At 40.3% G+C, this 14,261-nt stretch overlaps 1 protein-coding gene across 3 annotated transcripts in view; it reads left to right on the top strand.

The window, feature by feature from the left end:
* LOC110510244 (relaxin receptor 2) overlaps window positions 1–14,261 on the top strand; it is a 185,448-nt gene that overhangs the window by 148,715 nt on the left and 22,472 nt on the right. For all 3 annotated transcript variants that reach the window (XM_090226478.1, XM_036967526.2, XM_036967527.2), the window contains 2 exons: window positions 9,585–9,730; window positions 10,875–10,970. In XM_090226478.1, the coding sequence (XP_090082604.1) occupies window positions 9,585–9,730; window positions 10,875–10,970 (242 nt within the window). The remainder of the gene's footprint in view (window positions 1–9,584; window positions 9,731–10,874; window positions 10,971–14,261) is intronic.

The raw sequence follows: 14,261 nt of genomic DNA, 5'->3' as shown, positions 1-14,261 counted from the left end.
TCCTCAGGATTTTGCCTGCCATATGAGTTCTGTTATACTTACAGACATCATTCAAACAATTTTAGAAACGTTAGTGTTTTCTATCCAATACTAATAACAATATGCATATATTGGCAACTGAGACTGAAGAGCAGGCCGTTTACTTTGGGCAACTTATTCTTCCAAGCTACTCAATACAGCCCCCCAGCCATAAGAAGTTAAAGGTGTGCGATCCTCTCAACCGTTTACAGGCCAGGGTTGCAGAGCATCTGTTGAGACTGTCAGGGTCTATCCAGTGGGCTGTAACACCAATAAAGCTCCGTCTTCTTGCCAGACCAGCAGTCGGTGGTGGTGGCGATGTAGTCAACTCCTCTCATGGTCTCAGTCACCGCCTTCTTCATTTCCTTGGAGGCTTCATTAATCCTGGAGCACAGTGGGACCTTGATATGAGTTAGGCGGCAGATCCTGGACAAACTATCTGAACGGTTCTTGTTCAATAGTGAATTGTTGGAGCCCTTGGACCACATACTTGACCACAGCTTTGTCAATGGATTTTTGAGACACTGTCTTCAGTAATGTGCTCTGCTTGATGGTGGAGGGAGTCTCAGGGGCACGTTTTCTCTTCAGAGTGTTTGCTGTAAGTACTCAATATTTCTTAAGAAGGTGTACATTATTTTTCTGAAATAATAAAAAACGGAAAAGAGAAAGATAGTTAGTTAGCTAGATAACTACCATCACCAAATACTTAAGGTATAGGATCCTAATTTTAAAATTCTAAACAACATTAGTTATGTGAGAGTTTGTGACCAACATTTAATATTACAATGAGGAAAAAACTATGTTAATTGTAGGTTACGTCAATAACTTAAGTCTACAGTAATTAGCTAGGTAAGAACAACTTTATCAACTAACACAAGGAATAGATAACCAGGTGTTTAGAGAAAAGGTATTTGGCTAGACTAAAGTTAGCTGATTAAAATGTGTCCAGATTCAGAAACTACTAGTTAGCTAGCTTGTCGACAAGCTAGTTAGCCCATGTCAGTTTAGTTAGATTGCGTTATCTAACAAAGCTTCTGAATCTGGGTACATTTTAGCCAGCTAAAGTAGGTAGCTACTAGCTCGTGAACTATTTAGGTATAGGATTAGCTAGCATCAACTAATACTGCTTCCTGCATTAGCAAATGTGGGCTAGCTAGGTTAGCTAATGTTAGCTAGCATGCTAATTAGAATGCTAATGTTATTCTAGCTAGCTAGCAAGCTAACAGTAGGCTTAAGGTTACCTCAATGTGTTTTTTTATGTTAGACGGCGAGTTCTCGAACACTAGTATTTCCTGAACTTTCGGTAAACATAACAGACATTTCATCCGGTAGGATGAATCCTTCATTCCCGAAAAAAGAAAACATTTATTTTAGATACGGCCAAGGGTGTTCATCCTCGTCAGGAGGTGGTGGTAGAGCGATGTCAGACATGCTTGTGCAATTTCGGACACGCTTGGGCAAAGTGCTGCTGAGTGGATGAATGTTTTGCAAGTGATAGGCTCCTGGTGGGGTTGGGGGGTATACACTTTAGGACCCTTGGATTTGCCCAAACTGATGAAGATTGGATCAACTCTGCATGTCGTCGACCTACTGCCTTGAAAAACAAGTTCACCCATGAGTGTGTCGACTCGCCAATGTTGCTTGATTCTTTTTTCCAACATGATTTGTTGTTTTCTTCCAGCTTCAGATTGATTTGATTTTGTTGCGAGTAAAGAAGGTGTCGGGAAATGTATGGGAGGAAATGTATACTTTTCTTTAGTTTTCATGTATGAAGTCAAAGTCAACAGAAATATAAATACTAAAGTACAGATACCCCCAAACAATACTTCAGTATTTGTACTTCGTTACTTTACACAACTGCCCATGGACCCGGAGCCCGTGGCTTACGCCCAGTGGTGGAAAAAGTACCCAATCGTCGTACTTGAGTACAAGTAAAGATACCTTAATAGAAAATGACTCAGTAAAATACTACTTGAGTAAAAGTCTGAAAGTATTTGGTTTGAAATATACAAAACTATTAAAAGTAAATGAAAGTGCCCCCCCCCCCCCCCAAAAAAAAAGTTAATGTATTAGCCATTTCATTTCAATTGTCTTATTTATTTATTTATTTTTTAATTTTACCCCTTTTTCTCCCGAATTTTCGTGGTATCCAATTGTTGTAGTAGCTACTATCCTGTCTCATCGCTACAACTCCCGTACGGAAGCCATTTCAAATGTCATATTTTAACCAGACAGCACAATTTTGTTATTTATTTTTTATTGACGGATCGCCAGGGGCACAATCTAACACTCAGACATAATTTACAAACTAAGCATTTGTGTTTAGCGAGTCCACCAGACCAGAGGCAGTAGGGATGAGCAAGGATGCTCTCTTGATAAGTGTGTGAATCGGACCATTTTTTATCTCAAAATGGGTGTCGGGGAAAATGTATGGAGTAAAAAGTACATTATTTTCATTAGTGGAGTGAAGTTGGCAAAAAAATATAAATAGTAAAGTACAATACAACTACCCCCCCCCCCAAAAAACGACTTAAGTACTTTACATTGTTTTTACTTAAGTACTTTACATTGTTTTTACTTAAGTACTTTACATTGTTTTTACTTAAGTACTTTACATTGTTTTTACTTAAGTACTTGACATTGTTTTTACTTAAGTACTTTACATTGTTTTTACTTAAGTACTTTACATTGTTTTTACTTAAGTACTTGACATTGTTTTTACTTAAGTACTTTACACCACTGCTTTACGCCCATCCGTCCACAACACCCTAGCAAAACCCAGCCTACTTGAATGTAATAGCGCTCACCTTTGTCCCTAGTGTTGGCATCTCCCGACCTCCTGGGGACCTGGCTGGAAATTGAATTTCAAAGTTGATTTAGAGCAACCTGGCTGCTAATCCAACCTCTATTTATCTTTCTCTCTGTCACCCTCTCGCAATTAAATGATATCCAAAGTGCTTTATTGGCTTGGGAAACATATATACTCAGCCACACCGTCTAGTACCGGTTCTTCTGGAATGGAAATGTTGCTCAATTGGTATCAAGGGACCTAACGTGTTCCAGGAAAACATTCCCCACTACATTCCACCACCGCCACCAGGCAGGATGGGGCCATGGACTCACGCTGCTTACACCAAATCCTGACTCTGCCATCAGCACGACACAACAGGAAATGGTATTCATCAGACAAGGGCAATGTTTTTCTACTCCTCAATTGTCCAGTGTTGGGAATCGCCTGCCCACTGGTGTCACTTCTTGTTGTTTTTAGCTGATTGGAGTGGAACCCGGTGTGGTCGTCTGCTGCAATTGTCCATCCGTGACTAAGACCGACCATTCTGCACACCATTGTTGTACTGCGCCGTTGTTTGACTGTTTGTGGCTGTTAGCTTGGTATTCCCCTTCGACACCTCTCATCAACAAGCTGTTTTCGCCCTCAGGACTGCCGCTGACTGGATGCCTTTTTTTTTCTTCTTCTTCTTCACCATTCTCGGTAAACCCTAAATATTATGGTGCGTGAAAATCCCAGGAGACCGGCCGTTTCGGAGATACTGGAACTGGCGAGCCTGGCACCGACCATCATACCATGGTCAAAGTTTGTTGAGGTCACTCGTTTTGCCCGTTCTAACATTCAATTGAACAGTAACTGAATGCCTTGATGCCCGTCTCTGTGCTTTATATAGCAAGCCACGGTCACATGACTCACTGTCTATAGGAGCGAACCATTTTTGGGAACGGGGGTGGTGTACCTAATAAACTGTGTATGTTTACATTGCCAATGCAACTGAAATAGACAATAAACAAAAGTAAAATAACCAATCAGAAATGAACAGTAAACATTACACACAAGTTTCTAAAGAATAGAGACATTTCAAATGTTATATATTTGTTTTATGTACAGTGTTGTAACAATAAGCAAATAGTTGAAGAATGAAAGGGAAATAAATAAACAAATAGATTGTATTTACAATGTTGTTTGTTCTTCACTGGTTGCCCTGTTCTTCTGGCAACAGGTCACAAATCTTTCTGCTGTGATGACACACTGTGGTATTTCACCTAATTGGTATGGAAGTTTGTCAAAATTTGATTTATTTCCTAATTATTTGTGTGTCTGTGTAATCTGAGAGGAACATGTCTCTATAATATGGTCATACATTTGGCAGGCAGTTAGGAAGTGCAGCTCGGTTTCCACCTCATTTTGTGGGCAGTGGGCATATAGCCAGTCTTCCCTTGAGAGCAAGTTCTGCCTATAGCGACCTCTCTCAATAGCAAGGGCTATGGTCACTGAGTTTGTACATAGTCAAAGCTTTTCTTCATTTTGGGTCAGTCACAGTGGTCAAGACTTCGGCTAATATGTACTGTCTGTTTAGAGCCAAATAGCATTCCAGTTTTCTCTGTTTAAAAATTGTGTCCGGACGTTCTCTTTTTGTTTTCTCATGATTTGGCTGGTTCTAATTGTTTTGCTGTCCTGGGGTTCTGTGGGATCTGTTTGTGTTTGTGAACAGAGCCCCAGGACCAGCTGGCTGAGGGGGACTCTTCTCCAGGTTCCCCTCTCTGTAGGCCATGGCTTTGTTATGGAAGGTATGAGAATTGCTTCCTTTTAGGTAGTTCTGCTCTGCTTGCATTATTTGGTGGATAATGTTGTGCACAGAACATGTTTTTGCTCAATTCTGCATGCAGAGTTTCAATTTGGTGTTTGTTTTGGTTGGTGAGTGGACCCCAGACCTCACAACGATAAAGGGAAAGGGTTATAGAACTGATTCAAGTATTTTTAGCCAGATCCTAATTGGGATGTTGAATTGTATGTTCCTTTTGATTGCGTAGAAGGCCCTTCTTGCCTTGTCTCTCAGATCATTTACAGCTTTGTGGAATTTACCTGTGGTGCTGATGTGCTCTAAGGCAACGGTGTCTAGATGGAATTTGTAGTGCTTGTTCCGGCAGCTGGAACACCATTATTTTTGTATGACTGAGATTCACTGTCAATGCCCAGGTCTGACAGAATCTGTGCAGACATTCTAGGTGCTGTAGGCCCTCCTTAGTTGGCGTCAGAAGCACCAGATCATCAGCGAACAGTAGACATTTGACTTCAGATTCTAGTAGGGTGAGGCTGGGTGCTGCAGACTGTTCTAGTGCCCTTGTCAACTCATTGACATTCGGAAAGCAGTCTGACCACTTCCCTTTTTCCACATTTTGTAACATTAGAGGCTTATTCTAAAATGGATTCAATTGTTTTTTTCCTAGTCAATCTACACACAATACCCCAAAATGACAAAGCAAAAATGCGTGGCTATTTTATTAAAAAATATAAAAACGTAAATATCGTATTTACATAAATATTTAGACCCTTTTATCCATTGATCATCCTTGAGATGTTTCTACAACTTGATTGGGGTCCACCTTGTTGTAAATTCATTTGATTGGACATGATTTGGAAAAGCACACACCTGTCTATGTAAGGTCCCACAGTTGACAGTGCATGTCAGAGCAAAAACCAAGCCATGAGGTCGAAGGAATTGTCCGTAGAGCTCCGAGACAAGATTGTGTTGAGGCACAGATCTGGGGAAAAGTACCAAGACATTTCTGCAGCATTGAAGGTCCCCATGAACACAGTGGCCTCATTCTTAAATGGAAGAAGTTTGGACTCTTCCTGGAGCCAAACTGAGCGATCGGGGGAGAAGGGCCTTGGTCAGGGAGGTCACTCTGACAGAGCTCCAGAGCTCCTCTGTGTAGTTGGCAAACCAGCACTCCACCAACCAGGCCTTTATGGTAGAGTGGCCAGATTGAAGCCACTCCTCAGTAAAAGGCACATGACAGCCTGCTTGGAGTTTGCCGAAAGGAACCTAATGGACTCTGACTATGAGAAACAAGATTCTCTGGTCTGATTAAACCAAGCTTGAACACTTTGGCCTGAATCCTAAGTGTCACATCTGGAGGAAACCTGGCACCATCCCTACAGTAAAGCATGGTGGTGGCAGCATCATGCTATAGGGATGTTTTTCAGCCCCAGGGACTGGGAGAATAGTCAGGATCACGGCAAAGATTAACAGAGAAAAGTACAGAGATCTTTGATGAAAACCTTCTCCAGACTGCTCAGGACCTCAGAATGGGGCAAATGTTCACCTTCCAACAGGACAACGACCCTAAACACACAGCCAAGACAAGGAGGAGTAGCTTCGGGACAAGTCTCTGAATGTCCTTGAGTGGCCCAGCCAGAGCCCGGACTTGAACCTGATCGAACATCTCTGGAGAGAACTGAAAATAGCTGTGCAGCGACTCTCCCCATCCAACCTGACAGATCTTGAGAGGATATGCAGAGAATGGGAGAAACTCCCCAAATACAAGTGTGCCAAGCTTCTAGCGTTATTATTTATACATTTGCACTAATTTCTAAAAACCTGTTTTGAGGGGAAAATGATTTTATACATTTTGAATAAGGCTGTAACGTAACAAAATGTGGAAAAAGTCAAGTGGTCTGAATACTTTGGTTGGGGGTCGTTGATGGACAGTGATATTTAAATCTTGTTTCTGTTTTTTTTTAAAGCATATTTAAGTCACAACTGAGACTAGACCACTCAGCAACACTCAACACCACTTGGTAAGCCATTGTGTTGTGTCTTTGCATTAAAAAAAATTGTAATTGTCCCGCAGAAGAATAAAGAACAAAAGAATACAAATTAAAAACGACAGAGTTAGATAAAAATCCAATACAACACAAAGTGAAACCATCTCTGTTTTTAAGTATTGTGGTGGCAGCATCATGTTGTGTTGGCATGTCATCGGCAGAGACTGGAGAGTTTGTCAGGATCAGAAGAAAAATGAACTGATTAAAGGCTCGGTTAAAAATTTGCAAAAAACCCCACCTCAGTCTTCTGAAAACCTAACCCTTAGCTAAAGTTGTATTTTTCTATGGGACAATTACAAAATATACACCAGACTGGCTTTCCAAGAGTTGTTGAGTGTTCCTGAGGAGTTTTAGCGTCAGTCCTGACTTAAATTAGCTTGAAAATCACAGACAAAGTTTGAATATGGCTGTCCATCAACGATTCCCAAACAAATTTAACAGGCTTGAGCAATTTTGACGAAAACAATGGATATAGGTTGCCCTAAGAGTAGTGCAAAGTTGGTAGAATATTATTCCCAAATGTTTGCTGTAATGGCTGCCAAAGGTGCTTTCATCAAGTATTCATGTGAAAAAGAGGTGTGATGACATCCGTAATCAAGACATCTTTGGGTTCTTTTTGTTGTTGTTTTTCCTTAATTTGGAAAATGTATAATCTATAACTTTCTTTCACTTTGAAAATGTGGAGAAGGTTGTGTAGATCTGTAGGTAAAATTACATTTTAAGGTAGCAAAATGTGAAAAATGTTCAAGGGGGTGTAGAATTTCTGTAGGCACAGTATGTTGAAGAGGGTGGGGCTCAAGCTGCATCCCTGTCTCAACCCATGACCCTGAGGAAAGAAATCTGTGTGTTTTACCAGCACACTTGTTGTTTGTGTACATGGATTTTATAATGTTGTATGTTTTACCCCAACATCGCTTTCCATCAATTTATATAGTAGACCTTCATGCCATATTGAGTTCTGCAAAGCAGGAGAATACTTTACTTTTGTTTTGGTTTGTTTGTCAATTAGGGTGCGCAAGGTAAATATGTGGTCTTTTGTACGGTAATTCGGTTAAAACCCAATTTGACATTTGCTCAGGACGTTGTTTTCACTGAGGAAACATAGGAGTTTGCTGTTAATGATAATGCAGAGGATTTTCCCAAGGTTGCTGTTGATATATCCCACAGTAATTATTGGTGTCGAATTTCTCTCCACTTTTGTGGATTGGGGTGATCAGTACTTGGTTCCAAATATTGGGGAATATGCCAGACGTGAGGATGATGTTAAAGTATAGCCAATTTAAATTTGTGGTCTGTATATTTTATAATTTAATTTAGGATACCATCAACCCCACAGGCCTTTTTGGGTTGGAGGGTTTGTATTTTGTCCTGTAGTTCAATGTAATTGGAGAATCCAGTGGGTTCTGGTTCTTTAATAGCTGATTCTAAGATTTTGTATTTGATCATGTATATGTTTTTTCTGTTTATTCTTTGTTATAGAGCCAAAAAGATTGGAGAAGTGGTTTACCCATACATCTCTGTTTCGGACACATAACCTTGTGTTGCTGTTTGTTCTTTGTTAAAGATCCAAAAAGATTGGAGAAGTGGTTTACCCATACATCTCTGTTTCGGACACATAATCTTGTGTTGCTGTTTGTTCTTTGTTATCGATCCAAAAAGATTGGAGAAGTGGTTTACCCATACATCTCTGTTTCGGACACATAACCTTGTGTTGCTGTTTGTTCTTTGTTATAGATCCAAAAAGATTGGAGAAGTGGTTTATCCACACATCTCCGTTTTGGATCAATATTTATTCGTATGGTTGTTTGTTTAATGTGTTCCAATGTTCCCAGAAGTCGTTAGATTCTATCGATTCTTCAATTACATTGAGCTGATCTCTGACGTGCTGTTCCTTCTTTTTCCGTAGAGTATTTCTGTATTGTTTTAGTAATTCACCATAGTGAAGGTGTAGACTCGGGTTTACTGGGTTTCTGTTTTTGGTTGGATAGGTTGCTCAATTTCTTTCTTAGGGTTTTGCATTCCTCCTCAAACCATTTGCCAATGTTGTAATACATTTTTTAGGTTGTCTGCTTGAAATTGATTGATTTGTTAATAAGAAAGCTGAGCGGTCAAATATACAGTTTAGGCTTTCTACATGCAGGTTTACACCTTCTCTATTGCAGTGAAACCATTATGTCCAGGAAATTGTCTAGAAGGATTGGATTTATTGTTGCCCGATAGTTTCTTAATATTATTCAGTTCCTTTGGCTTTGATGTCTCATGATTGAGTATTGCTTTGTTCAAGTAGTGTGATTTTGCTGTGGTCTGATAGGGGTGTCAGTGGGCTGACTGTGAACGCTCTGAGAGACTCTGGGTTGAGGTCAGTGATAAAGCAGTCTACAGTACTACTGCCAAGGGACAAGCTGTAGGTGTACCCTGCATGTGACATAGCTGCAAGAGTTGTGACCCATTTTCTTGTTGGTTGTTTTGTGGTAATTGTGTCCAGGGCGGTATATTTGGGAGGGAATGCTGTCACCTCCAGGTAGGTGCTTGTCCATATGTGTGCTGAGGGTGTCAGGTTCTTGTCCAGTTCTGACATTTAGGCCGCCATTGTTAGGTTCTAATTCTCAGAGTAAAAAAAGCTTAACAAAGTTTATTCTGTCAAGTTTAACCCAGAATCCAACACCATATACTAGTACATGTCCCTGGGCATAGACGATCACCCTTTAGGATAGAGAATATGTCTTCATTAAAGTATGGGGATTCTAGTGGGGGGATATAGGTAGCAAAAAGGAGGAAATTTTTCTCTGTTAAGATAATTTGCTTTTTGATTTCTAGCTCTCTTTCTCACAACACAAGACAAAGTACCCAGATACAATCTTGAACTCTTTGAACCCATGGCAAATATATACAGTCAGCGAGAATGTATTAGAGTTCTCTCTCTCTCTCTCTCTCTCGCTCTCCCCAGGTGCAGACTGTCTGATGGGTGTGTACCTGTTCTTTGTCGGTGTGTTTGACGTGAAGTTCCGAGGGGAGTACAATCGCAACGCTCTCCTGTGGATGGAGAGTGTGGAATGTCGAACCATCGGATTCCTGGCTATGCTCTCCTCAGAGGTGAATTAACACGCGCGTACACACAGACACGCCTGTGGATGGAGAGAAAGTCCTCAGAGGTACAATGAGAATAATGAGTATAGTTATTGGTGTCAGATTACAGACATAAATTAAGAATCCCGGAGTGAATTTTTTCTATATTTCTCTGCTCTCATTCTGATTCTTCCAGAACGTCATGTCCTGTCTGCAGGCTAACTCACAATGTCCTGAATATATTTTCTCTCCCAATACATTTCTGACTGAGGAAGTGTTCCAAAGGGTAACCTTCCCTCAATGTAGTGCACTACTTTAGGGTGCAATGTGGTGTGCCAGTTGGGACGCACAAAACTGGCAGCCCAAGCTGTTTCCCCTGAAGAAGTCTGGAGGATCACGATGTTCTAGTAGTCCCAGTCTGTTTGTGCCATCATGCCAAATCATTGTCACTCATTAGGTCCCGGTCTGTTTGGCAGGACAATTCCATAGTCGGCAAGAAAGTAGAAACAGAGTGCCAGTCCACTGTTCTACTACAGAGTCCACTGTTCTACTACAGAGTCCACTGTTCTACTACAGAGTCCACTGTTCTACTACAGGAATCAGTTGTCTTGACCTCTTGTAATGCTGTATCTGCAGGTATAATTTCTGTTTCTGATCTATCTGACAAGGAAGAGCGAGAGACACAGAGAGAGTGTGTGTTTGTAACTGTAATACTGCATGTTACAGATATCAGTTTTTTTGTTGACCTACCTGACTGTTGAGAGACAGAGACAGAGACAGAGACAAAGTGTATGTTTGTAACTGTAATGCTATCTTCCAGGTATCAGTTTTGTTGTTGACCTACCTGACTGTCGAGAGACAGAGACAAAGGCAGACAAAGTGTATGTTTGTAACTGTAATGCTGTCTTCCAGGTATCAGTTTTGTTGTTGACCTACCTGACTGTTGAGAGACAGAGACAAGAGTGTATGTTTGTAACTGTAATGCTGTCTTCCAGGTATCAGTTCTGCTGTTGACCTACCTGACTGTCGAGAGACAGAGACAGAGACAAAGTGTATGTTTGTAACTGTGATGCTGTCTTCCAGGTATCAGTTCTGCTGTTGACCTACCTGACTGTCGAGAGACAGAGACAGAGACAAAGTGTATGTTTGTAACTGTGATGCTGTCTTCCAGGTATCAGTTCTGCTGCTGACCTACCTGACTATGGAGAAGTTCCTGGTCATAGTGTTTCCCTTCAGCCACCTGAGACCTGGTAAACTGCAGACTGTGGTGAGTCACACTATGCCTGCTTATGACATTACTTGTGCCCTCCTTCAACAGGACAAACTACTTAATCTGCTATATCAGGTTATGTATCTGATTACCAGGTAAACTACAGACTGAGTCTGTCAGCTGGTGACTTTATACACAAGCACTGCTGCACCATCTGTGGCCATTATGTTGATCTATCTGTGACTCGTTTCAGGAAACTAGGCATATGTCGAGCATCACTACTTCACAAGACATGCATTTCAACGTAAACATATATTTTTTTTATCAAATTGCGTTTTTTGTCAGAAATGCTTTCTGGAACATGTACCTTAATAAGAAACATGTACCTTAAACCTCTCTTGGATATGTGGCACGCTAGTGTCCCACCTGGACAAAAGCCAGTGAAAATGCAGAGCGCCAAATTCAAATAAATTACTATGAAAATCAAACTTTCATGAAATCACACATGCAAGATACCAAATTAAAGCTACACTTGTTGTGAATCCAGCCGACATGTCATATTTCAAAAAAGCTTTTCGGTGAAAGCAAATTATGCTATTATCTGAGGATAGCACCTCCGTAAACAAAGAGAGAAACCATATTTCAACCCTGCAGGCGCGACACAAAACGCAGAAATAAAAATATCATTCATGCCTTACCTTTGACGAGCTTCTTTTGTTGGCACTCCAATATGTCCCATAAACATCACAAATGGTCCTTTTGTTTGATTAATTCCGTTGATATATATCCAAAATGTCCATTTATTTGGCACGTTTGATCCAGAAAAACACTGGTTCCAACCTGCGCAACGTGACCACAAAATATCTCAAAAGTTACCTGTAAACTTTGCCAAAACATTTCAAACTACTTTTGTAATACAACTTTAGGTATTTTTTTACGTAAATAATCAATAAAATTGAAGACGGGATGATCTGTTCAATACAGGAGGAAAACTAACTTTAGCATGCTTTCTGGTCACGCGCCTCTAACACTACACTTCAAGTTACCCTCTTTCAAGATGGCCGTACTTCTTCATTACACAAAGGAATAACCTCAGCCAATTTCTAAAGACTGTTGACATCCAGTGGAAGCGATAGAAACTGCAAGAAGGTCCATTAGAAATCTGGATTCCCAAAGATATCCCATTGAAAAGAGAGTGACCTAAAAAAAAAAATCTGAATGGTTTGTCCTCTGGGTTTCGCCTGCTCCATAAGTTCTGTTGTACTCACAGACATGATTCAAACCGTTTTAGAAACTTCAGTGTTTTCTATCCAAATCTACTAATAATATGCATATCTTATCTTCTGGGGATGAGTAGCAGGCAGTTGAATCTGGGCATGCATTTCATCCGGACGTGAAAATACTGCCCCCTGTCACCAAGAAGTTAATAAGAAACATGTATGCCATCTCAAAATATGAATACAATTGTTAAATTACGAGCCTAGTTGGTTTAGCCATGGAAGAAGACAGAAACCTTCCCGCTAGCCATGATTGGCTGAGATAATGAATGGGCTGGACATGCCGAGAGATTAGTTTGGATTGGTCTACCATGTAGGTCGCTTCTGTCTATTACATGAGCTGCTCAGTATGTGATGGTAATTCTTTCTAACACATTTTTTTTGAAGATATCACAAAGAACTGAAAAAGTGTTGCTAATGCTTTCTACTTAATGGAGTTTTGAAATCAGTGGAATGTCCGGTGGAAGCAGAGTATGATAGCTAAGGAGAGTAATTCTGCCGTTTGATTGCAAATATTCAGAGGGAGTCGAAGAGAGAACACACAGAAGGCTGTTGTATAAAATACCTGTCTCTGGATTACATCTTCAAACTAAGGGAAACCATGGTGACAGAGAGGGAGAAGCGTTCATACATGTATAAGGGTAAGAGAGTCTAGCTAGCTACATTTTCAGATATTATAAGTTTCTAATTTTGACGGAAAGTCATTTTCATTGCAAGTTAATGCATACTCTTAGCTAGCTAGCTGGCTCGCTTGCTAACGTTACGTGTATTATCTGTGTAGGAATATTATTTGTATCTCAGAGCCATTTGCATTGCTAGTTTATGGCCTAATGTTAGCTAGCTAGCGAGTAGCTAAAGCTGCAGGTAGTTAAAGCTAGTTGGTTAGCTTTAGCTACCTGCAGGGTAGGAACATGACTTGGGATTATGGTTAATTGTTTAGCTAGCTAGCTACATATCTAAACAAAAGACTCCCATTATGCAAGTAACCATTTGACTGTACCGTTTACACCTTCTGTATCCTGCAACAAATTAACTTTCATTTTATTTGCTGTAGTGTGTGTGTTTACCAGAGACGGTAATGTGAAGAACAATATGACCTGCTCCAAAGTCAAAATAGGATATGAGACAGTGTCCAAGTTTTAATATTCTCCAGTGGAATGTCCTGCTTTTATTTTGTCACACTCACATCCTATTTTCTGTAATTAGTTTGCCATTAACTGGTAAATAATGATCTTGTTGTGAGTTTATTTCCCTGTAATAATGAATCAACTTTGCTAAAGTTAAGATGCTGTCAGCTATATGATACAGTCATTATTTGAATTGGCTAGCCAGCTAACTTAACGATCTACTTAACTTGCTAGCTAACAAGCTAGAAACTAACCAAACCATTGTTTAGAAAGTTGCTTTTAGTTGCCTGTTTTACTAGATTGACATATTCTAAATTCATTTTGAAATAAATGTACTTATTGGTGTTAAAATACACCAGTTATAATGTTTTGGATCACCAGGCTGCTGATGTCATGCAGCCTGTCGTTTTTGTGTTTCTGCTTTTTCATAACGACAATGGCAAGTTTGATGTCAGACGTCAATAGAATGTTCATGATGTCACTACGACAACTGCCTACAGACATGTCGATAGACGTAGTATAGACCTTTAGTCATGAAATCTTTGGTTGTTCAGCACACTACTGCACTCGCTCTGTTTAGCACATGGCCTCACATGTGAATCCTTAAAGAGATGGGTGGGGATAAGGCTTAAGAGGGTGTGAACGATGCTGAATGGGTGTAGACAAAGAAGAGCTCTCCAGTAGGTACTAAAACCTTCAAAGGCCATTTTCTCAAAAGTGAAGTTACAGTGTACACAAGCCATCCAGAGGTTCCTAGCATAAATAAAATGGACAGAGCTTGGGTGGGGGCTTAAGCTTAAGAGGGTGTCAATGATGCTGAATGGGTGTAGACAAAGAAGAGCTCTCCAGTATCACACTCAAGGGCCATTTTCTCAAAAGTGGGGTTACAAAGTTATACAATTTTCAAAGCAGAATTTCGTTCCCATTGTCCCTCAACTGTAATG

Source organism: Oncorhynchus mykiss, chromosome 29 (genome assembly GCF_057628025.1).
Source record: "Oncorhynchus mykiss isolate SJ-2025 chromosome 29, ASM5762802v1, whole genome shotgun sequence".
NCBI lineage: Eukaryota > Metazoa > Chordata > Actinopteri > Salmoniformes > Salmonidae > Oncorhynchus > Oncorhynchus mykiss.
This window is presented reverse-complemented; position numbering and strand designations above follow the sequence as displayed.